Below are 25,598 nucleotides of genomic sequence, written 5' to 3'. Positions count from 1 at the left end.
TATAAATATATTTAAAATATAAATTTATTGCTGTTATTGGCTACAGTATTTCAGCAGTTTAATAAAATCTGAGGTCTGTAATTACCATGATTTGCTGTTAACATTGGTGATTTGTCACAAACTATGAATGTCCAAAATATTTTAGTTTCCTCAAAGACCACTGTAAATAGCTGGTAGAAGAGCAGCTGTGGGCTCAGGTTTAGAAATTTGAGCCATTTCAAATGGAACTGAGAAAATTTCTGAATGGTACTAACTGCCAATTTGTATTTCCCACAGCACACTCTTTTTATGAAAAGTGTACCAAAATAACTGTGGTTCTCTAGAAAATAGGGTAATGGGTTGAAGTACTGTTCTTATTAATTTTTAACTGAGATAGTAGCTTCTAGCCATGGCACTCAGCTCCAGACATATTTCCATGGGCACATAAATCATGATAGTTATTATAGCAGAAAACATGTTCTTTTTGTAATAGTGTAGGCATTTCCCAAAAGGATGGGTGTATGTACAAAACCTTGGGTTGCTTTGGTGACGGGGGAGAGGGGAGGGGAAGAAGTGTCTTAATTTTCATAGCCATATTTTTCTATCCCTCTTTTGATTTCCACATCTCCTGAAGGTGTCAAGAAAGCCAGTATGGCTACAGTACTATAGCAGGAGATAGAGCATAAAATGAAACCAGGCTAAGTACTGTTTTAAGGCAGTTATTAGAAAGCACTCACTAATTCAGAAGCCAATGAGACATCAGGGCAGCAGAAGGGAAGAGGAGATAGAGTGGGCCTTGTGAATTATCAAAGACAAAGTAATAGCCACAGTTCCAAATTTTCATTTAATTCTAACACATTGATAATTAATGTATGTTTGATAAAATGTTAGTGGTTCCCAACATTTTTAGAAAGCGCATATTAACATTCAAATAAGATATGAAAGGAAGTTTTATAAAGAATGAAATATTTACTATAATCCTTTTTTAAGGTCTTGGTACATTTTCAAAAGATCAATATTGAATTTTTAAAAATTGAAAGAAAGATAAGGTTCGCCCTGCCCCAAATACATAAGCATCACTTGCTGGCATTTGTATTTTCAGTGCCTAGAATAAAAATGCACCACATTTTCAAAAACCATAACAGCTGGTACAATGACATGTTCGATTTGATGTAGCACCAAGTAAAAATAGATATGCCATTGAAGATATTACAGGATTTCTCCTTCCACTGCTCTTCATACCATCCTGCAGTACATAAGCATGCATCCTGTTGCCCTCTCAGGAATGAAACCATTTTCATTTTAAAATGGCTGCTCAGATTACATTCACTGGCAGAATTCTTCCCCATCAAGGTAGGATAGCAGTGAATACTGGCAGGGGTCAACTTCTTTAATTATAAAGAACTCTTTCAAGCAAAATCAATTGGTTTCCTGGTTCTTTTTAACTTGTCATCTAAATCCTTTTAATTGCTACAGCTGTTTACTAGTTATGATTGCTATTTATGTCAAGGGAATTTTCCCCAGGTAAACCTGATATATTTCTTAATGACAAAATATGCTTATTTTAATCTACTGCCATAGGTTTCTTTTACGCTTTTCTTTCTTTTGTTCTTTCTTTTTCTTGGTAGTTCAATTTGTTATTCATCAAGGCAGATATGTTTAGATCAAAAAAAGAAACTGGCCAGTAGATCCTAAAGCACACATTTCTTAACCTAAGCAATACCTGAAAACGAATTTAATTACATTTTCTGTTGAAAATAAAGACTTCGGTGCTTTTGTAAGAACTTATGATGTCAATTTCTAACAAATCATATCTCTTAAGTACACAAGTATTTTCAAAAAAAGTTAAGTCATAGGAAAGTATATTTTCCTATGTGCTAATTGATACATTTTTATAGCCAGTTGAAAATTCGGAGTAAACCAAAAAGTACAGCATATATGACTGCTACAAGTTTGCTGGTATAGTGTATTAAAAAATTAATAAACAGAAACCTCAATTAAATAGAGTCAGGAAACCAGAATGGGGAGCTCTCAGGCCTTGTGAATAAAGTAGAACCCAACAGGGAGAAAATACTCTTTTCCTGGCAAGGACTCAGCCAATGAAAAGCCACGGACTCTGTGTTTACTAGAGCCCTTCCAACTTCCTTTTCCCCTTATGAAAGCATTCTCATTCCCTTGCTGAGGGGAGGGCTTGCACACGGCTCACCATTGGTTACAGACCTCAAACTGCAATTATCTGTTGATCTCAAATAAACCCATTTTGTTAGAGAAACATCTAGTGGTTTTTTTGTTTTAGGCCAATAAAAGGCAGCAGTGAATCTGTATCCTGCAACTAATCTGTAAATCCAGCTGCTTTTTTTCCGAAGTTCTATAGATAAAATGTCCCACAAAACCATGTACCATAGTGCTTAGAGATCTTTCTTTTGGCATCAGTCTACACACAATTTTACCTCTGATAAGATAACTTTCCACAAGTGACATGAACTTATTTTTTCACTTTTCCAGAAAAATAAGGAAACTTTACCGACCACTTCTCTTCTGAACAACAGTTAATTATTACCAATTGCTCTTTTAAAATTGTGCTCATTTTCAAAAGTTTAAAGATCTCTGATGTTTTTGAATTCCATATCCATAGATGATAAGTAGATAAAACACACCATACATTTCAGAAGGTGAATCTTCATATTTGCTTCATTTGGGACATCCTTAATTTCCACAATAAAATCAGTAGAAATGAAACTAACACAATTTTCAAAGAATTGATACATGCCAGTTTTAGGACAAGGAGCTTCTGCTCATCTTACTATTTATATGCACTTTTCCTCATGGAGGAACTGATGTTTTCTGGTTTATTTGAGGAACTTTTGTTTGTAGGAAAGCATACACATGTGGCCAGATCTTGTTGGTTTCTGTTCCAGAGAAAGTTTCCAACACCCCTTTTTTCCTAAAAAGGAAAAAAAAAAAAAAAAAGACCGGTATAACACCACAAAAAAGAAAATCATAGGCCAACATGAACACAGTTGCAAAAATCCTCAACAAAATATTAACAAACCAAATTCAGTAGAAAGGATCATACAGATGATCAAGTGGGATTTTTCCCAAGGATGCAAGGATGATTCTGCATGACAAATCAATGTCACACAGCACCTTAAAAAAATTGAAGAATAAAAGTCATAATCATCTCAATAGATGCAGAATAGCTTTTGACAAAATTCAACATCCATTATGATCAAAAACTCTCAACAGAGTGGGTATAAAGGCAGCATACCTGAGTGTAATAAAGGATATATATGACAAACCAGTAGTGTATGGATAGACAGTCAAACAGTCAAAACATCCTGAGAAAGAGCAGAAGTAGAGGAATAATGCACCCTGACTTCAGGCTATACTACAAAGCTACAGTAATCAAAACAGTATGGTACTGGCACCAAAAAAAGATATAGATTGATGGAGCCAAACAGCCCAGAAATGAACCTATACTTATGTAGTCAATCTCTGACAAAGGAGGCAAGAATATACAATGGGGAAAAGACAGCCTGTTCAATAACGGTGTTGGGAAAACTGGATAGCTACATGCAACAGAATCAAACTGGACTATTTTCTCATACCATATACATAAATAAACTCAAGATGGGTTAAAGACTTAAATACAAGACCTGAAGCCATAACATTTCCAGAAAAAAACATAGACAGTACACTCTTTGACATCAGTGTTAGGAGTATTTTTTGGATATATCATCTCAGGAAAGGGAAATGAAAGAATATTAAACAAATGGGACTACCTCAAACTAAAAAGGTTTTGCACAGCCAAGGAAACTATCAGCAAAGTGAAGAAAGCACACTGGGAGAAGATATTTGCAAATGATATATCTGATAAGGAATATCCAAAATATACAAAGAACTCATATAATCCAACATTAAAAAAACAACCTGATTAAAAAATAGAGGAGCTAAACAGACATTTTTCCAAAGAAAACATACAGATGGACAACAGACACATGAAAAGATGTTCACCATCACTAATCATCAGGGAAAGCAAATAAAAACCAAATGAAATATCACCTCATGTCTGTCAAAATGGCTTTTATCAAACATAGCAAGTGTGAGCAAGGATGTGGAGGAAAGAGGACTCTCATGCACTGTTGGTGGAAACTTAAATTAGTGCAGCCACTAATAAAAATAGTATGGATGTTCCTCAAAAAATTAAAAATAGAACTACAATATGACCCAGCAATTCTATTTCTGGGTATATATCCAAAACACATACTAACTGGAAAAGCTGTAAGCTATATACATCCCCATATTCAATGCAGCATTATTTACAATAGCCAAACAGTGGAAACAACCAAAGTGTCTATCAGTGAATGAATGCATAAAGATGTAGTATGTAGATACAATGGAATATTATTCAGACATAAAAAAAGAATGAAATCTTGTCATTTGCAAAAACATGGATGTACCTAGAGGGTATTATGCTAAGCGAGACAAGCGGAGGAGTTCCTGTCATGGCGCAGTGGAAAAGAATCTGACTAGGAACCATGAGAGTGCGAATTCAATCCCTGGCCTCGCTCAGTGGGTTAAGGATCCAGCGTTGCCATGAGCTGTGGTGTAGGTCACAGACGTGGCTTGGATCGGCCATTGCTGTGGCTCTGGCAGAGGCCAGCAGCTGTAGCCCCGATTAGACCCCTAGCCTGGGAACCTCCACATGCTGTGGGTGAGGCCCTAAAAAGACAAAAGACAAAAAAAATAATAAGTCAAGAAGAGAAATATAAATATATATGATTTCACTGATATGTGGAATCTAAAGAAAGAATGAACAAACAAAATAAAACAGACCAATACAGAGAACAAACTGATGGTTGCCAGAGGGGAGGGATATTGGGGAATATGGGAAATAGGTGAGGGAGATTAAGAGGTTCAAACTTCTGGTTATAAAATAAATGTCATGGGGACATAATGTACACCATAGGGAATATAGTCAATAATATTGTCATAACTTTGTACAGTGACACACAATATAACTAGACTTACGGTGATCATTTCATAATGTATAAAAATATTGATTCATTATGCCATTCACCTGAAACTAATACAATATGGTAAGTCAAATTATATTTTGATTTTTTAAAAAAAGGAAAGAAAAAATCTCACAGGTCTGAATCTTCCTAATGATCTGTTAAAAGTGATTTTTAAAAGATGATAGTGTGGATTTAACAGTCTCAGTAGGTATAGGTCTGTGTGATTGGGAGAAAAAGTCACTTGCTTGGCATTGGAAAACCTAGATTTTAGTTTCAGTTTTGCCTTCTGCCTTATGGAAATGGATGTCACCTATCATTTTTGGAACGGGTGCTAAGTGCTTTACATTTAATAGTTCATTTAATCCTTTTTAATACTCAACTTTCCTTATTTTACTGATAAAACTACGTGTTAGAGATGTAAAGTAATAACCCAAATCACCACAATGGTATGTTTCCAAAAATAGGTCCTGCCTTAGCTTTCTTTTGTCTAATTAATTATTTGCAAAACAGCTTTCTAATACTTTTTTATCCTTCCTTCTTTTTGCCTAGGTTTGTTTTTTCCTCTGCTCTCCTTTTGAATTTTAGAGGAAAGGGGAATTTTAAAATACTATTTTTATTATTTCCTATCAGGTTTCTCCATTTCTCCCCAGGCAGATTTGTCTGGCTTGTTACCAGGCCAGCAGTCAGTCTATTCAGTTCAGTTTCCTGGGGGTTTGATGGTGAGGAGGATCAGAATCCGGGGTTACATTTCAAAACACACAGATTCCTGCCAGAGAGTCGGACATTCCTCTTATTTACACCTCTACCCTGACCACTCATAAGCGCACTGGTTTAAAGATTGCAGAAGAGCAGAGTTCCTGTCGTGGCGCAGTGGTTAACGAATCCAACTAGGAACCATGAGGTTGCGGGTTCGATCCCTGGCCTTGCTCAGTGGGTTAACGATCTGGCATTGCCATAAGCTATGGTGTAGGTCTCAGACATGGCTCGCATCCCAGACCCCTAGCCTGGGAACCTCCATATGCTGTGGGAGCGGCCCTAGAAAAGGCAAAAAGACGGGGAAAAAAAAAAAGATTGCAGGAGAGCAGATGAAGAACTCTTGGTTTATTACTTTCTAAAAACAGGATCGATCATACCTCTGCAACTTTTTCACTATATTTTAAGGTGTAACACTGAGGATAAAAGGGTTCCTTTAGGTTTACCTCAGATTTTCCTCAGTTAAGACTTTACTGCTTTTTTCTTGGTAAGAAACATCTGTTAAAGCCCTCTGGTTCTAAATTCTCAGACATCTTGTAAAGCTTTCAGGAGAATAAGCTTCTTAACTATTGTAAGCCTCTTGAAGAGCCACCTTAAAATCAAGCCAGTGTCACAAGGGGGTTAATTACTGAGGGAACAACCACAGGCACCTATTCAATTCTAAAGCTGTACCTGGGAAGACCATTTGTCACCTTAATTTCTATGTGATAAAATGGAATCAGATTTAGCTATTGGCTGGTCCTCTAAAGAGTAAAAGCATCACGTTGCTCATAAACTCAAGACCTAATTACGCTATCAAATATCCCAGAGCAGAGAAGAGTTTTACAAGCAACAATACAACTGTCAATATTTTAAAATAAAAATGCTGACTCTCACACTGAGGTTGTGGCAAATACTACTTTAAATTGTTGGTTAAGTCCAGTTCTGGTTCTATGTGTAGGGACTTAGAAGGAAAAGCTTCAATTAATAGCAAGAGGTATCAAAAGCCAGAAGCCTAGAAAGACTAAGGTATCTCGTGAGATCGGGACCCAGGTCACATCATCTCTGCAGCCTTCCCCAAGTTCCCTTCCATGTGTTATAGCACCATTCCCTGTACTTCCACTGCATTTGGCTAGTGTCTGTGTTAACAGCCTCCTAGCATTGTTATCAGCTCTGCAACAATGTGTTCTTCCTTCTTCCGGTTACTTTTAAATGAATAACAAACCCTTTTCGGGAAACAACCTCTTCACCCAACTCAGTGCATGAGATTCAGATGGAGCTGAGAGTGATCAAGACCTCACTACGCTGTTCGAATACCTCAACCCAGCCATCTACCTTTGGACCTTTTAGCCACATGACCAATAAATGTCCCATTTGGCTAAAATAGTGGGAATTAGGTTCTTGCTTGATATAAGCAAATATCACATTGTATGATAAATATTATTAACCCAGCACTTTGCCCCATAAAAGTGAGTTTCTTTGGGGTTTGGCAGGGACTGGGTCTAATTATCAACATGGATCAAGGGCCTAATACAGTGTCAACAGAATAAATAATAATTGTTACCACTGAGTGATTTAACAGTGCGAGGGCTGTTATAAGTCTGTACATGGATTCTCTCACTTAATTCCTTTAACAGCCCTATAAAGTAGGTACTAATTAATATTGCTCTGATTCTGTAAATGAAGAATTTGTGGCACAGAAGTTAAAACAACTCTCCTAGGGCCACACATCTGGTAATCTGCAGAGCTAGGCTCATTATATAATCACAAAATTATAGTCAACTACTATAGAAAGTGAATCCCTAACTCCCTCGTAATTTCGCCCTCCAGAAATAACCATTAAAAAAATTTGGAGACTACGGCTTCAGATTTTACTGCATAGTTGCCCCATTACAACAACAATAATAACAGCTAATAATTATATAGTGCCTAATGTGTCAGACACAATTCTAATAATTACAAATAGTAACTCCATCTTTCAACCTGCAAGTCTCACCCCCACCCCTTTTTACAGTGGGAAAAAAACAGAGGTTAAACATGAGGTTAAGGTCAAGTCAATAAATGGCGAGACTGGATTTGAACTTAGGCAGTCTGGCTCCAGGGTCTATGCTCTAACTACAATACTATCCTAATGCTGAATCATCATTCAATAACTGGATAAATGAAAGTGAGGAGTTCCCATTGTGGCTCATAGGGTTAAGGACCCAACATTATCTCTGTGAGGATGTGGGTTCAATCCCTGGCCTTGCTCAGTGGTTAAGGATCTGGCGTCGCAATCTGCAGCTTAGGTCACAGATGTGGCTTGAATCCAGTGTGGCTGTGGCTGTGGCTGTGGCTGGCAACTGCAGCTCTGACTGGATCCCAAGGTTGGGAACTTAAATATGCTGCAGGTACGGCTGTAAAAAGGAAAAAAGGAAAAAAAAGTGACCGTCATCAAGCCTCTGTTCTGTTAGGAGAGGGAAAGGCTGAATGAACAAACTGAATTGTTTCTTAGCTTGACTCAAATATTAATTCAGTAGAGTTCCCATATTTGTTGTGGGATATGAATTCCCTGAAGAGTTAACAAATCCATGTTAGAAGTTTCTTTAAGACTATTTGCCAAATAACTGATCTGAGGATTAGTCGCCCTTTGAGAGTCTTCTGGGCCACACTGCCCAGTATTATCACAGGTAGTGGGTGCTATTAGGTTTGCCTCCCCAGCATTTATTCGACCCTCCCTCCACCAGAAAGAGAGTTTGGGTGAGGCTGACCCACTCACTCCTTGCTCTGGGTGTGGACCAATCAGTGTAATCTCTCTCATCCCAGTGACTAGTTTGGGAATGGGCAGTAACCTAGGCCTAAAATGCAAGGCATTCCTTGACCATAGGGCTGTTCAAGTTGGTTCAATCTAGGGCTTTTGTTCATTGGGAGAAAGGTGATCCCTCAGCCTTCCATAAAGAAGATGTTGTGGCAGTTCCTGGCGACTGTCTGAAACTATGCGAGAAGCCTGAGGACAGAGCTAATACAAAGCTGAGAGAGTGGTGAAATTCTGATAAACCTAGGGGCAACCAAAGCCCAATCTACCACCTAGACTTCTCTGTTACACAAGAAAATTTCCTTTATTATTTAAACCAAATTTCATTGGATCTTCTGGTATCTTAGCATTTTGGCTGTAAAACATGGAAGATCAAAAATTGATTTTGTACTTCGTCATGCAATGGAAGTTCTGAAAAGTAACAAACTCACCGGTAATATTCCAGGACGGGCTCAGTTTGGGCTTCATAAGCCTTCAGTCTCTTGACAACAGTCTCTGGTTTATCATCCTCACGCTGAACAAGTGGCTCCCCAGTTATATCATCAATGCCCTAAATGGGAGTTATAAGGCTCTGGAATCAGACATCTCCATGTTGAAAGATATTTTTAAAGGGAGTTACTTGATTTTTAAACAGACATTTAAGGAAGCACAAAGCATACAAACGTGCTTTTAAATAAATGGAATCAAATCCAAACCTAGGTCACTGCAGAGCCATGAGAGGCCCTACCATCATTTCTAGTTTGAGTCACCTCTTTAGAGCAAAAGCTTTTCTAAGCAGCCTCTAAATAATACCATACAATAATAATAATATATAATAATTTCATGAATACATATATATAATATATACATCTTTACACACACATACAAAGATTCAGCTACATACTGGGAATCTTGACTGCGAGCCTTAAGAAACCAAGATGTCATTAATCCCTATTGCCAACATACTCCTTGGCACAGAAGAGAAATCAATAAATGCCTTAGAAGGAATAACAGACCCCTGTTGCTCATGGGGATGGCTTTACTACCAAGCTGACTGGACTAGACTAGTTGACTACACCAAGGAATCTGAGAATATGCCCTCAGGAGTTCTGGTCATCCAAGGGCATCCAAGGCCATCTGTGAGGTCAAGAGGACTGGAGACAGTCAGCTACATGGAAGGCTGAGTCAGTTCTGCCACACCTACTCACCACGGTTTTGGGAGGGTTGAATTCAATGTTGTAGACGCGGCCGCTGCCTGGATGGATCCAGCGAGCAGTGAGACGCTGTTTGATGACCTCAAAGGGCACGTTCAGATTAATCACTGTGTCCAGCTGGTAAACTCTATCCAGGGCTTCTGCCTGTAGAAGTGTCCTTGGAAAACCTTTACAAATTAAAAAAAAAAAAAAAAAATAGAAGAAAGGGCCATGGGCAGAAAGGGGAGAAGGAAGAAAATTAGTTCACTTTGAGCAAACTGAACAAAAACAATAACATGAGGAAGGCTGATGACAGGTGTAAAGCTACTGTGATAGTTAATTTTATGTGTCATCCTCTCTAGATCACAGGTTGCTCAAACAATATTTTGGGTCTGTCTGTAAGGGTGTTTTTGGGGATGAAATCAACATTCAAATAAGTTGACTGAGCACAGCTGATGTTATCCCTAATGAGAGTGGGCCCCATCTAATCCACTGGGAGCCTGAACAGAACAAAGAGCTGACCCTCCCCAGAAGATAAGGGGAACATTTCCTGCTCGACTGCCTAACAGCTGAGACACAGCTTTTTCCTGCCTTTGGACTCAAACTAAAACATCAGTTCTTCCTGGGTCTGGAGCCTACTTGCCTTCAGATGGAACTGCACCATCACGCCATCTTCCCTCCTAGGTCTCCAGCTTGCTAATTCATTCTGAAGATCTTGGGGCTTGTCAGCCTCCATAAGGAATTGAGTGAATTCCTTATAATAAGTTTCCCTCCCTCTTCCTCTCCTCTCCCCTCACTCCCTCTGGTAAAAATCAACCTATCTTCAAGGATCCAGTCACACCTCCGGCTGGGAAAAGCTTATAGCTGATTGTAAGTTACTCTGCAGCCTTCCTTTTTCCTTTTGTGAGCCTCCTTCATCATGAATATTCTCAAAGGAGACAGAAGGAACTGAAGTCACATCTGAAGGAGCTTAGAAATCATGCTGTCCACCTCCTTCTTGGCATCTGGGAAAGAGCAGGCTAGAGGAGATGACTGGCCTAAGGCTCCAGGGTGGGGAGTAGCAGCACTAAGGCCCCTGCCCATGATCCACCATGAATGTCTGAAGCACATAAAATGCTTGCTCTCCTGTCTGCAAGCATCATTTTGAGCAGGTGAAATATTCCCACTACTCCACTTACCATCCAACAGCCAGCTATACTGGGTGAGATTTTTCAGCTCATGAAGGACCAACCGAGTCATGACATCATCTGGGATGAGCTTCCCTTGGTCAATGAAAGTCTTGGCCAACACACCAATTTCTATAGCAGACCCAGGAATAAAAGCAAATCAGCAAGTGCATTTGTCCTACCCCATTCTTGTTCTCTAGGAGACCAGCTGCCTTAAGCCCCAGGATACACATTCACTTGAGCTTTTGTGATTAAAAACAGAGGTTACAAAATAATCAATGTCTATTTCAAACTCTCCATTATGTAAAAATATACAAATGTAGAAAGTTTCCTTTGTGGCTCAGCAGTAATGAGCCTGATGAGTATCCATGAGGATGCAGGTTGGATCCCTAGCCTTGCTCAGTGGGTTAAGGATCCGGGGTTGCCATGAGCTCTGAAATAGGTCGCAGATGTAGCTTGGAACCATGCTTTGCTGTGACGGTGGTGTAGGCCGGCAGTTGTAGCTCCGACTTGACCCCTATCTGGGGAACTGCCATATGCCACAGGTGTGGCCGCAAAAAGCAAATATATATATATATAGTAAAACTATTTTGTAAATATTTAATATATACAAGTGTAAATGTACAGCCAAAAAAATGGAAAGCTGTAGACCAATATGTAAATAGTAGTCATCTCCATGTGAATTATTATGCTTTTTTAATGTATTTTTACTTTTCTGTATTTTCTAAATTTTCTATCAAAAAATATATAGACTAACTGAAATTACTTTCTTTTGAAACAAGAAATTCAAGTGGTCATTTTTAAGTGGCTCATTTTAAGTGCCTATGATCATGTTACTATGGAGATTTTTCTAGTCCTCAAAAACAGTTACTGTTGTCACAGTTCAGTTTTTGACCTCATTAGGGGAGTTATCATTTATTTTTATTAATAAAACACCCTGAAAAAGAATTTACAATTTAAAAATAATACCCACAACTAAATATATATATATATATATATATAACCCACAACTATATGTCATTCTTAGGCAACAGTATTTTAATTTCCTCATCATCTCTTACCAAACTTTCTACACACATACATTCAGAATTGTACTAATCTGTGTTTTTACAGCTTTGTGTTCTTTTTTCGCTTAAATTATTTTTGTAAATACTTTTCAGTGATTTTTATATAGTTTTTTAGTCATTTTTGGTAACTACATAATACTCTCTATATATCTATGTTTTATGTATAAAAATATACTCTACCTCAGCAGTACGTACTGTTGGACATTTAAACGATTTAAATTAGTCTTGATTTTTCCCTATTGCCACCACTTTTAAAGATCTTAACACTCTTTTCTTTCTTTCTTGGAGGGGAGGTAGGGCAGGGAGGCTTCTGAATTATTTCTAGTGGATAAATTCTCAGGAGTCAGAGATTTAAAGAGTCAAAGTTTATGACTTTTCATAATTCTTGGTATGAACTGACATACTTTAAAACAGGTTCTAAATTGTCAAATTCATGAAATTTCAGATTTCTAACTAAGTATGTTAACTGCATGGAAATTGGTTGCCATTTGCTAGGTGTACTGCTGGAGTCAACAAACTGCATCGGGAAGAGACCCTGGGTTCTGAGAGTGCTCAGTACTCACTAAAATACCATCTTGGAAAGATCCGCATACTTAATATGTGTGTACCTCTCTGTTGCCAAGCCTTTGACCACTGCTCTTGGGGACACAGAGCTCAAACTCATTAACAGTACTTGGGGGAAAACTTGCAGTTCTCTAGGGCTGAGTCCCAAAAACTGGTATTGGTCACTCCTTCCCATCTCACTCTTCAGGGCAAGCCCTCAACTAAAGAACTGAGAGGATTAGGTTAATAATAAAGTACTTAATTTTCACATTAAGTATAAGAATAGCCTTAAGAAAAGATGATCTGCTCTCACCACTTCAACAGTGTACCAGAGACTGTAGCCAGGGCAATTAGTCCAGAAAAAGAAAGGAAAAGCATCGAGAAAGGAAGAAATAAAAGTATATTTGTAGATGACATGATCTTATATATATATAAAATCCTGAGGAATCTACCAAAAAAACTATTAGAACGAATAAATGAGTTCAGCAAAGTTGCAGGGTACAAGATCAATAGTATACAAAAATGGACAATATGAACATGAAATTAAGAAAATTCCAGGGAGTTCCCATTGTGGCTCAGCGGGTTAAGAACAAATATCCATGAGGATGAGGGTTCGATCCCTGGCCTCGCTCCATAGGTTAGGATCTGGTGCTGGGGTGTAGGTCGTAGACGCAGCTCGGATCCCGAATTGCTGTGGCTGTGGCTGGCAGCTACAGCTCGAATTTGACCCCTAGCCTGGGAACTTCCATATGCCACAGGTGTGGCCCTAAAAAGCAAAAAGATATTTTTACTGTTGGTAAGAATGTTGAAAACTTGAAACCCTCACATATTGCTGGTAAGATTATAAATGGTATAGCCAATTTGGAAAACAGTATGGCAGTTTTTCAAAAGTTTAAAAAGAGCTACCATATGAGGTGGCAATTCCACTTTCAGATATATTTTTCCAGGAGAAATAAAAACTCAAGTTCACACAAAAACTCATACATGAATGTTCATAGCAACATTATTTACAATAGCCAAATAGTGGAAACAACCCAAATTTTCATCAAGTGACAAGTAGGTAAATAAGACTCAGTGTATCCATACAAAATTATATTATTTAGACATAGAAAGAAGTGACGTATTGATACATTTTACAAGGTATATGAACTTTGAAAAATACTAAGTAGAAAAAGCCAGACACAAAAGATCACATACTACATAATCCCATTTATATAAAATGTTCAAAGTAGGCAAATCTAAAGAGAAAAAAGGAAGACTAGTGGTTGTCCAGGGCTGGGAGAATTGGGGAAAAATAGACAGCGACTGCTAATGGGAAAAGTGTTTCATTTTGGAGTGATAAAAATGTTCTAAATAGGTAGTAGTGATAGTTGCACTGTAATGAAAAACATTAATTCATACTTTATGAGGGTTAATTTTATTACATGCGAATTATTTCTCAAAAAAGATGTTTTGACAAAAGGAAAAGGAAAAATACCTGGTAAGCAAAACAAAAGGAAAAAAGGCTACTTATAATCTCAACATTACTCAGAGATAATTATCATTAAAATTGATAATATAAAAACCTCCAAATATTTTGCTTTGTGAATAGATAGTCCCATGCATAGTCTAATAAGCGTTTTCATTGTCACTAGCAACTTTCTATATCAGTAAACATTTACTCACAATAGTTCTTAAAATCTGAAGGCTGCAATGCTTCCATTTATCTATCTATCTATCTATCTATCTATCTATCTATCTATCTATCTATCTATCTATCTATCTACCTATCTATCTATTTTCTTCTTAGGGCCACACCTGCAGCATATGGAAGTTCCCAGCCTAGGGGTCCAATCAGAACTACAGCTGCCGGCCTACATCACAGCCACAGCAACACTGGATCCAAGCTGCATCTATGACCTATGCCACAGCTTTGCAGCAACACCAGATCCTTAACCCACTGAGCAAGGTCAAGTATCAAACCCTCATTCTCACAGACACTATGTTGGGTTCTTAATCCACTGAGCCACAATAGGAACTCCCAGCAATGCTTCCATTTAAAAGAAAAATAAAAAATGATTCAACTCTATATCAAAGTCTAACTAGTTTGTTTATTATATTTTGTTTTTACTCCCTCCCAAAATTATGCAAGGACTCTTGTCCAGCACATTCTTTAGACATTTAGCAAATTTTTATTCCCTTAACTACCTATAATTTAATATTGTATCTAAATAGGCTCATTAAAAAACTATTTCCTCGGGAGTTCCCGTCGTGGCTCAGTGGTTAACGAATCCGACTAGGAACCATGAGGTTGTGGGTTTGGTCCCTACCCTTGCTCAGTGGGTTAAGGATCCGGCGTTGCCGTGAGCTGTGGTGTAGGTTGCAGACGCCGCTCGGATCCCGCGTTGCTGTGGCTCTGGCGTAGGCTGTTGGCTACAGCTCCGTTTAGACCCCTAGCCTGGGAACCTCCATATGCCGCGGCAGTGGCCCAAGAAATAGCAAAAAAGACAAAAAAAAAAAACCCAAAATCTATTTCCTTTTTGATTCAAAAAATCAACAAATTTGTGAGCCTCCACACCTACAAAACACAAGCTAGTTTAAGAGTAAGTTATTCAAGGAGTTCCTGTCATGGCTCAGTGAAAACAAATCTGACTAGCATCCATGGGGATGCAGTTTCAATCCGTGGCCTCGCTCGGTGGGTTAAGGATCCGGTGTTGCCATGAGCTGTGGTGTAGGTCGCAGACGCGGCTCAAATCTGGCATTGCTGTGACTGTGGCGTAGGCTGGCAGCTATAGCTCTGATTAGACCCCTAGCCTGGGAACCTCCATGTGCCACAGTGTGGCCCTAAAAAGTCAAAAAAAAAAAAAAAAAAAAAAAAAAGAATCCAACTGCAGCAGCTCAGGTCGCTGTACAGGTGCTTGTTCAATCCCCAGCCCAGCATAGTGGGTTAAAGGATCCAGCATTGCCACAGCAGTACCGTGCAGCTGTGGCTCAGATTCTGTCCCTGGCTTGGGAACTTCCATATCCTGTGGGGGTGGCCATAAAAAAAAAAATTTTAAGTAAATTATTCAAATAAACTAATCTGTAAAGATAGTTATAAAAATAGGAAAGGAAGCTTAAAGGAAAATAGGAAGTGTTAAAACCAGCTTTTAATTTTAAGTACGATAATCATAAATTCTAAAACATAGAAACATTAATCTGAGAGATGTTTGTATTATATAAAAAGCCATTTTTAAGTTTCTATCTCCTTCTAATATCAGGTCATTCTTGTAATTTTTTTTTTTTTTTTTTTTTTTTTTTTTTGTCTTTTTGCCATTTCTTGGGCCGCTCCCCGCGGCATATGGAGGTTCCCAGGCTAGGGGTCTAATCGGAGCTGTAGCCACTGGCCTACACCAGAGCCACAGCAACGCGGGATCCGAGCCGCGTCTGCCACCCACACTACAGCTCAGGGCAACGCTGGATCCTTAACCCACCGAGCAAGGGCAGGGATCGAACCTGCAACCTCATGGTTCCTAGTCGGATTCATTAACCACTGCACCACAACGGGAACTCCCAGGTCATTCTTATAATACTACTCAAACCAACCACACCTTATATCTGAATAAGCTGAAAACAACTTAATGTTTGAGCAGCATGAAGTACAAAAGAAGGGCCTGACCAATACAGGTCTTTTTCACATATAAGAGAAACAGCTACAGAGAATTAACATTGTTCCTGCCAAAACTGCTTTTAGCATCATTATATTATAATGTACATAAAACTTTAAAAATTTGTTGAGGAGTTCTCACTGTGATGCAACAGGATCACTGGTGTCTCTGCAGACAGGTTCAATCCCTGACTTGGCACATTGGTTTAAGGGATCTGACCTGGAAACTCCATGTGGAGTGGGTGGCCAAAATATATATATAAAAAAAAAAGCTTAACATAGTTTTCAACAACAATGAAATATAAAATGAAAACCTAGGAGTTCTCATTGTGGCTTAGTGGGTTAACAACCCAACTAGTATCCAAGAGGATTCGGGTTGGATCCCTGGCCTTGCTCAGTGGGTTAAGGATCCAGTGTTGATGTGAGCTTTGGTGTAGGTCACTGACATGGCTCAGATCCCACATTGCTGTGGCTGTGGTTTACACTGGCAGTGGCCGCTCCGATTTGACCTCTCTCATGGGAACTTCCATATGCCACAGGTATGGCCCTAAAATGAAAAAGGAAAAGCAAACAAACCAACCTCCTTTGACATTGTTTCTCCCTACAACCATCAACCAAACTGACTCCTCTTCAGTGAAGCACTAGAAAGAATTCCCATCTAATCCTCCCCTCCCACTCTGCTTCAGGGTAAAATCGCAACTCAAGAATGACATAAAGGCCCAAGTAGGTTCGGCCTCATCTTATCTCTCTCACACCTACCTCCCCACAATTATCACCAAATCCTCAACCCTTGGCCCCAGCAAGGAACTCCACATATTCTAAGTCCTCCCAGTCTTAGCACAAGCCTCTTTCTTCTGTTACCTGATAAACTCTTACTCATCTTTCTATTATTTTTTTTTCTTTTTGTCTGTTTTTTAGAGTCGCACCCACAGCATATGGAAGTTCCCAGGCTAGGGGTTGAATCGGAGGTGTAGCTGCTGTCTTCCACCACAGCCACAGCAACTCAGGATCCAAGGTGTGTTTTCAATCTACACCAGAGCTCATGGCAACGCTGGACCCTTAACCTACTAAGCAAGGCCAGGGATTGAACCCACATCCTAACGGATACTGGTCAGATTCATTTCCAATGAGCCACAACGGGAACTCCTCTTATTCATCTTTCAAGACACATCTTAAAGGGCCTTTCATGATGAGGTGTCCCTCAACCTCCAAGGCAACCAAAAGTTCCTCCTCTAGATTTACATAACGTCACAGACTTCTCTCTGTTGGAGCACTGATCACACTGTTGAAACTACCTGTTTACATGTAGGTATGAACTGAACTGTGCTCCTTAAAATCTGTATGTTGAAGCCCAGACTCCCAATATAACTGTATTTAGAAATGGGGCCTTTAAGGAGGTAATTAAGGTTAAACAAGGTCATAAAGGGGTGACTTTAATCCAATGTGACTGGTGTCCTTATGAGAAAGAAACATTAGGAATATACAGAACAGAGGAAAGGCCACATGGGGACACAGTGAGAAGGTAGCCATTTGCAAGCCAGGAAGGAAGGCCAAACCAGAAACCAAACCTGCTGATACTTCGATCTTAGACTTCTAGCCTCCAGAACTACCAGAAAATAAATTTCTATTGTTTAAGCTACCTTGTCTGTGCTTTTCTGTTACAGCAGCCTGAGCAGACTAATGGCCATCAGCCTACCCATGTTCTGATTGTGAGTACCTCCAATGAAATACATTTGTCTATCTCCAGTGCTCTGCAGAAATTGGGTGCTTGAAGAATCCATGGATGGATGGATGGAGACAGGAGCTGTCTGGATTATCCTGGATTTCAGCCATGGAATTTCTTAAAAGCTAATAATTATTTTGTTAGAAAAAAAGAAATGGAGCAATCCTTATGGAAAGCAGTATTGTTAAAGGTAGAAAAGATTATGTACAGTTTACTGTCATTTGTGTAAAAAAAAGAGGAGAATAAGTAAACAGTGGGTTGTATGCACAGGAAACAGCTCTGGAAGGATCTTTTCACTAAATGTCCTTTTATATACTTTGTAATTCAAAACCATGGAAATGTATTGCCTATCACAAATCAAAATTTTTGCCATTACAAAAATAATTTGTTCTACTGTTGATATTATTCTAATTAGGTACATCTATCCTGCATGGGTATACATAACAGTTCTGTTAGACATAATCTTGGGAGCTGACAGAGGCTTTGAGATGACTTACTGAGTTCAATTTCCCCAATTTACAAATAAGAACAAATAAGATTCAAAAGTGGTAGCCATCTAGGCCAGGATTATGTCTTTGAGAAGCACTATGATGCAGTACAGTTTCTCCCACCTTTGGGCAATCACAGGGCAACCTTACAATTTCTGCCACAGCTGAATTGATATATACTTTTATTTTTTGTCTTTTGTCTCTTTAGGGCTGTACCCGAAACATATGCAGTTTCCCAGGCTAGAGGTCTAATCGGAGCTGTAGATGCCAGTCTACACCACAGCAATGCCAGATCTGAGCCACATCTGCGACCTACACCACAGCTTATAGCAACGCCGGATCCTTAACCCACTGAGCAATCGAACCCACAACCTCATGGTTCCTAGTCGGGTTCGTTTCAGCTGTGCCACAATGGGAACTCCTATATACTTCTCTTTAAAGTGACACAGTTTTTTAATGTAACAAGCTATAATGTTGACGAAATTAAAGATTTGGTGTGCTAGTTATTATTTTTCAAATATGCTTTGAAATAAAAATTGTATTCATTTTTTAATTTGAATTTTATTTTTATTAGAGATAAAAAAATTTTGTCTACCTAAAATTATCTCATGAACCTCAATTTGGAAAATACAGCATAATGGAAAGAGTAATTTAATTGGCATAGGAGATCTGGGTGTTTGTCTTTGTCTCCCAGTGATTGCTTTTTATTATTGAGCAAGTCCTTTAACCTCTCCTGAACTCAGTTTCCTCATTTTTAAATGAGAGGGCTGGACTAACAACAAAGGGCCAGACTCCAGTTTCCTGAGTCCAGAGCTCAGTGGCAGTCAGTCTACAGTTACACCAGGTTTCCTACTGTCAACAGACACTGTCATATTTCCAGTGTCTTTATCACATCTGCTGGAATGCTTTTAAATTTTAGCTATAATATACAGCCATGGGTTATACAATACAGCATCATCATGAAATGGTGGTTGGAAAGTAAATTGGCACCATTCTTCCCTATTTGAAGGTGCCATATTTACACAAATTGCACACTAGGGAATTTCTTTGAATGAAATAAGTAGAGATGCTGCCAAATGTTCATGTACAAGGATAGTCATAACACTATTAATTACAGCAAAGAATGGTTAACCACAGAGGTAGATAATAATAGGAAAATGTCTCAATTAGTAATTGTGCAATCTTTTTCTTTTTTTCTTTTTATGGCCACACCTGTGGCACATGGAAGTTCCCAGGCTAGGGGTGGAATCAGAGCTGCAGCTGCCAGCCTATATATGACAGCCACAGCAATGCCAGATCCGAGCCACATCTGCAACCTACACTGAAGCTTATGGTAATGTCAGATCCTTATCCACTGAGCAAGACCAAGGATTGAACTCACATCCTCACAGATGCTAGGTAGGGTTCTTAACCCAGTGAGCCACAATGGGAACTCCTAACTGTGCAATCTTGATGAAATTAAATATAATTTTAAAACTTGTTTAGTGACGTGTGAACATGCTCACAACATACGTCTGAAAAAAGGTATCCAAGCAATCATTTAGAATATAAAAATTTTGGGAGTTCCTGTCAAGGCTCAGCAGAAACGAATCTGACTAGGAACCATGAGGTTGCGGGTTCAATCCCTGGCCTCTCTCAGTGGGTTAAGGATCCAGTGTTGTCATGAGCTATGGTATAGGTTGCAGACATGGCTTGAATCTGGCGTTGCTGCTGTGGCTGTGGCATAGGCTGGCAGCTACAGCTCAGATTAGACCTCTGGCCTGGGAACCTTCATATGCCGTGGGTGTGGTCCTAAAAACAAGAGACAAATATATATATATATATATATAAATTCTGCAAATGCATACAAATGCAACAGAAAAAGTGAAAGAAATAAACAATATAAGAAAAAATATCAAAGAGTTAATTATAATTGTGAGTAGAATTATAGATGTCATTTTTTTATATTCTCAGGACATGTTTTTCTTACTTTATAATAAATATACTTCACTCTTAATATGAAAAAACACCAAGCAGTATTTTTTAAATAAAAGATTACACCTCTCCTTTGGCTCTGATCCTATGGGAAATATCTAATCCACACACTAATATTTATTAAGAATATATTCTTAGTCTTGAGATACAGAGTATCTGTAATAACAATTTCGTTATCCCTCCCTAAACTCCATTTTCTGTTTTCTGTGTTAAAGAACTACCTACAGAGACTCCAGAAAGAGCAGGCACTTGAAGCAAGCTGAACATCTTTCCTAGTGATACTCTCCTCTTTCCCTCTAGCCTCACTTTTCATGTTGTAAGGACTGGGAGATGATAGCCAGCATGGCACGGGATGTTAAGGTCACAAAGAAACTTGTTTCTTAATTTTTTTAAAAAAAGTTTAATTTGCTTTAAATTTATTTTATTTATTTTTTGTCTTTTTGCTATTTCTTGGGCCGCTCCCGCGGCATATGGAGGTTCCCAGGCTAGGGAACCTCCTACGCCAGAGCCACAGCAACGCGGGATCCGAGCCGCGTCTGCCACCTACACCACAGCTCAGGGCAACGTCGGATCCTTAACCCACTGAGCAAGGGCAGGGACCGAACCCGCAACCTCATGGTTCCTAGTCGGATTCGTTAACCACTGTGCCACGACGGGAACTCCTTTTTAATGTTTTATGTTTTCACAATTTAATGTAAATTCAACTCTGCACTGAAGGTTTCTCTAACCACAGTTACGCCTCACTGCTGAGTTATGTTTCAGAGAATCACTTAAAGATTCTTTACTCCTTTCCACATTGGATAAACTTACCCTAGCTGGGTGTAGTACTGGAGACTACTGCTACCCAACAACTTCAATATGTGGCATCAAGAACACTTAGCAAGTGAGCCAAACAGTTTAATTAATCATAAATACTTGATGATTTTTTTAATGATCAATGTTGAAGAGAAAAATAAAAGTAGTAATTCACCAGAAGAGGTGATAAGCCAAAGAATTCCATGAGATAAACTAAAAACCGTGAGGTGATTCTTCTTTTTATTTCAACGTCAGTATTCTGAAACAAGCAAACAAAAAAGCTCACTTAGAAATAACCTATAGGAGTTCTCATCGTGGCTCAGCGGTTAGCGAACCCGACTAGCATCCATAAGAATGCAGATTTGATTCCGGGCCTCGCTCAGGTTAAGGATCCAGCGTTGCCCTGAGCTGTGGTGTAGGTCACACAGGCAGCTTGGATCCCAAGTTGCTGTGGCTGTGGTGTAGGCTGGAGGCTACAGCTCAGATTCAACCCCTAGCCTGGGAATCTCCATATGCTTCAGGGGTGGCCCTAAAAAGACAAAAAGACAAAAAAAAAAAAAGAGAGAGAGAGAGAGAGAAATAACCTATACAGTCCATTAACAGGGGATCTAACCGATCCCCGAAGTATTTAACCAATACTTCGTAGTGGATCCAGCAAATAGATACCCATACAAACATTAAATACTGAAACTGATTTTTCTGTTTTAATGTGGGAAAACATACTAAAGTGAAAACACACTGGTGCAGAATACATATTTAATAGGATTACATATTGCATAAAATAAGGGATATACATATAGGTAAAGATTTCTAAAAGGAAACACAAGGCTGTTCCCTCCTTGAAGAGTGGGACTGAGGCAAACAATTAGGGAGGGCTTTACTTTTACGTACTTCAATCCTAGTTCCAATCCTTTTTTACCTTGTGCAAGAGATTAGCTCTAATTTTTTTTTCTTTTTTTTTTTTTTTTTTTGTCTTTTGTCTTTTTTTGTCTTTTGTTGTTGTTGTTGTTGTTGTTGTTGCTATTTCTTGGGCCGCTCCCGCGGCATATGGAGGTTCCCAGGCTAGGGGTTGAATCGGAGCTGTAGCCACCGGCCTACGCCAGAGGCACAGCAACGCAGGATCCGAGCCGCATCTGCAACCTACACCACAGCTCACGGCAACGGCAACGCCGGATCGTTAACCCACTGAGCAAGGGCAGGGATCGAACCCGCAACCTCATGGTTCCTAGTCGGATTCGTTAACCACTGCGCCACGATGGGAACTCCTAATTTTTTTTTTCATTTTGATGCAAAATAAATTTTATTTTCATTTTAATGAACCGCAGTGAATTATAAGCTTTTTATTTTTTATAGTTGATTTACAATGTTCTGTCAATTTCTGCTGTACAGCAGTGTCTAATTTTTAAAAGGAGCTTCAAAATGACTTTGTTTTGAAAAATAAAGGTCAACACTTTTGAGATAAAAATAAAACACCCTGCTGCTGACTTTTTGAAAGCAGTTTTTTAAATATATAACTTACATCAGATAAAATCCACCCATTGGAAAGTGTACAGTTTGTTGACTAGATTTTGTGCTGAGTTATAATAATTTATTTGGCATAAGAAACAAAAGAATCTTTCAGATAACCACGCACAGGAATAGCTTTCTATTCTAAGGAACAGCTTTCATGTCTAAGAAATCTCTGGGGCTATCAATGATCTAAGCCAATTTTGTACATCGGCTAGGGTAAATAATACTGGGCCTTCAGATTGTTCGGGGAAAGTCAGAATCAGAAAATCCCATAGCGTTTAACAAACAAAAAAAAGTAATAAAAGAAAGCGCTAACAGTCAGTTCTCCAAGCCCGAGTGCACGAGAGGAAGAAACCACACACATCTGGAGAGACCCTTAGGAGCAGCCGCGACTGTGGCTGCACATACCCCTGAAAGCCACGTGGTTTCTTTTAATCTTTGAACTTCAAACGCGTCCTACCTTTCTAGTTCCGCCCCTCAATAACCCGCCTGAAGCTGTCCGTAGAGACCAAAGGTTCGGGGAGCAGTCGCTCAGAAGCGGGAGGTCTCCCTACTGGGCGGCAATTGGAAGATGCTGCGCCCATACCCCAGACCCCCATACCCCAGACCCACATTCCCGGGACCCACTTCTCCGCCCCTGTCCCTCCACCCACAAATCCCACCCAGGCGACCGTGAACCGCTGCCCTTCCCGCCCCGGCTCCCACCTGTGCCCCGAAGCATATTGTCTCGGAGCAGGTCCCCACTGGAGAGGTGCTTCAGCTCGAAGTGTTTGGTGATGCGCGAGGACACAGTGCCCTTGCCGGAGCCGGGCGCCCCCATGATCGCTGCGCGCAGTAACCGCGCAGACGCCCCCATGGCCGCAGAGAGAGGCCTGGGCTGCGCGAACGATGGGGATTCGGCCTGGCTACGCTCTCACCCGCTCGGTGGTCCGCGGCTGAGCAGCTGGCAGCGCTGCGAGCTGGCGTCGGCCTCAGCTCTCAGGCGAGCCCGGAAGTGAGGCGATAGGCAACCGAGCAGCCCCGCCCGCCTGCCCCCAGCGACTCGGGGCACCCCCTCCCCCTCGCCCGGCCCAGCCCCGCCCGCGCAAGTCGAGCGCAAGCCTCGCCCCCTCCGCGCTTCCTGTGAGACCTCTGTGGGCTCCTTCGCCGACCCGCGCGACCCACGTCCCTTAGCGCCTCCTCCCCACTCGCCGGCTTCCCTCTGCACCTCTTTTGCGCCTCCAGGCACCCCCCCCCCCCCGGCCCCTGAATACCCCCTACTTCCCTCAGGTCCTCACCTCGCACCTGTCAGTGCCTTGCCCTGTCCTGCCCAGTCCCAGCCGGGGAGACCTCGTCCGGTTCCTCGCACACTTGGCCACTCCTCCCGCGTCCCCTTCTGAACCCTGGGCCCCGCTCTGCGCCCCTTGGTTACTGGATATCATCCTTACCTGCCCCCCGCCTGACACCCTTGACGCACCTTTCACGCCGTGCCCAGTGCTGCCGAGTCCCAGAGAGAGGGTCTACCGTGCCGCCCGTCAGGTGCCCTTCCCAACTCCAGCCCCCTCCCCCGCGCGACCCCTACTTGCGGCCCCCTCGCCACCACTGCCCCTGGGTTCTCAGAGTCATCAAACGCTCCCCTTCTCCCCGCCCCCAGCCTGCAGATTTCTCCCTTCCCTTCTCTTCCTCAGTTGCCCTGCGACTCTTCTCCCTGGCTTTCTCGAGCTAATTTTTAAGGTACGTTTATCATAGTGGGTAGAATCACAGTGGGTGACAATGAGCCGATAGGGCCTTCCTCTTCATTTCCCACGAGAGGAATCTAAGTTGAAATTGAGTGAGGTGCTCCATGTCATAGGTCTATTGAGGGGTGTCTCTTACCTCCTAGGACCACACTTTGGGATTCAAAAGTAGTTGTTGCTTGCACTCAGCTGAGCTTGAAAGTATTGGCTCTTCCACAGGCTCCATTTTTTGCCTGTGGCAATACACTGATTACATAAATATTTTTTCAGTAAAATGTCTGCTCCTTAGAATTGAAAGTTTAGTGGTTGAGGCAGATCGTAACAAGGAAACAGAAATATTTGAAGGATAATTTGAGCTCATACTCCGAACAAAACAAAACAATGTGTGGAGATGGTCAGTAAAGCTTTGAAGAAATGGCATTTGCTCTCAGCACTAAATGGGAAGGTGGAGGGAAAGAGACAAAGGCAAGGGGAAAAAACCCTAGAGATGGAATATTTGGTGTGTTCCAGGAAGAGAAACACAAGGCAAAAAAATTGAACCTATTTCCTCTGTAAAATGGGCATGGAAGTTGTTAAAACTGTGTAAAGTACAATGCCAGCTGCAGGGTAGTGTTCAATATTACGTTAAAGTTACCCATCATTGCTATCATTTCTCTGTGTCAGGACATTATACTAAGGCAGAGAGAAGGCTCTGTGAAAAATAAACAAGTGCCACCTTCCTCAGAAGTTACCAAACGTGTGGCCCCAAACTGCTTTTCAATTTAAAAGATAGAAATTATTTCAGAGAGAGGTGGTAAGGGAAAGTGTGCTCCCCAGTGAACCTGAGCTTGGTGAATGGGTGGGGGGATTTAATAGGTAGACAGTGCTGTAGTTGGAAAGATATTTAGTAGCTCGTACATATTTTATTACTAGGAGAGAATGAAGATGAATTAACATTCAACTCATGTAATTAGAAAAAAAAGATTAAAAAAAATAATAACCCATGGAAAACAGGAAGGGATTAAGCAAAGAAAAAGAACATAAATGAAAGTACCAGAAAACTTAAGGAACAGAACTAACAAAAGAATGAAAAAGTCTGGACAAGTAGAAGTTACGAAACACCGGAGAACCTGAAGGTGTGTAGAGAGTCCTAATTTCCAAAGCCAGGAACATTTGAGGGTTTGGCTGCAAAGAGATCTGAAAGAAAATCCTGGGAGATATTTAGCTTAGAAAGAAAACAAACAACTGAGAAATCATTCTGTCATAGGGGAGGAAAAGCTGAGTGTTGTGGTCATATCACCAGGCCCCACAGAGCTGCA

At 40.4% G+C, this 25,598-nt stretch overlaps 2 protein-coding genes across 5 annotated transcripts in view; one reads left to right on the top strand and one right to left on the bottom strand.

Annotated features, from left to right (window-relative positions):
• Positions 1 to 804: 804 nt before the first annotated feature.
• On the bottom strand, positions 805 to 24,683 carry AK3 (adenylate kinase 3). Of its 3 annotated transcripts, none has more exons than XM_021064132.2 (5): positions 24,440 to 24,683; positions 10,874 to 10,993; positions 9,711 to 9,883; positions 8,955 to 9,073; positions 805 to 2,923 (listed from the first exon to the last, which is right to left on the bottom strand). In XM_021064132.2, the coding sequence occupies exons 2-5, from the start codon at positions 10,932 to 10,934 to the stop codon at positions 2,803 to 2,805; spliced, it is 474 nt and encodes a 157-aa protein (XP_020919791.1). In that variant the 5' UTR covers positions 10,935 to 10,993; positions 24,440 to 24,683; the 3' UTR covers positions 805 to 2,802. The 3 variants fall into 3 exon arrangements, with proteins under 3 accessions (XP_020919791.1, XP_020919789.1, XP_001924714.2); XM_021064130.2 differs by lacking the exon at positions 24,440 to 24,683 and adding an exon at positions 23,863 to 23,948; XM_001924679.6 differs by lacking the exon at positions 24,440 to 24,683 and adding an exon at positions 23,291 to 23,565.
• RCL1 (RNA terminal phosphate cyclase like 1) overlaps positions 23,417 to 25,598 on the top strand; it is a 94,633-nt gene continuing 92,451 nt past the window's right edge. Inside the window, exons 1-2 of one of the 2 annotated variants that reach the window (XM_084986477.1) lie at positions 23,664 to 23,707; positions 24,219 to 24,298. The gene's annotated coding sequence lies outside the window, so the exon portion shown is untranslated. Of the gene's footprint in view, positions 24,299 to 25,598 lie in introns of both variants that reach the window. The other variant, XM_084986476.1, reaches the window with a different exon arrangement.

This window comes from Sus scrofa, chromosome 1, assembly GCF_054392235.1.
Source record: "Sus scrofa isolate SSC_HxYL_T2T_F1_AM1 chromosome 1, Sscrofa_HxYL_maternal_Yorkshire_Landrace_v2.0, whole genome shotgun sequence".
Lineage (NCBI taxonomy): Eukaryota > Metazoa > Chordata > Mammalia > Artiodactyla > Suidae > Sus > Sus scrofa.
This window is presented reverse-complemented; position numbering and strand designations above follow the sequence as displayed.

Coding starts and splice junctions, on each gene's coding strand:
- AK3 (XM_001924679.6), bottom strand. CDS start 23,441: ATGGGGGCGTCTGCGCGGTTACTGCGCGCAGCGATCATGGGGGCGCCC. Junction 9,884..10,873: donor GTATAGCTGGCTGTTGGATG/GTAAGTGGAGTA, acceptor TAATTTGTAAAG/GTTTTCCAAGGACACTTCTA. Junction 9,074..9,710: donor TCAACCCTCCCAAAACCGTG/GTGAGTAGGTGT, acceptor ACTCCCATTTAG/GGCATTGATGATATAACTGG.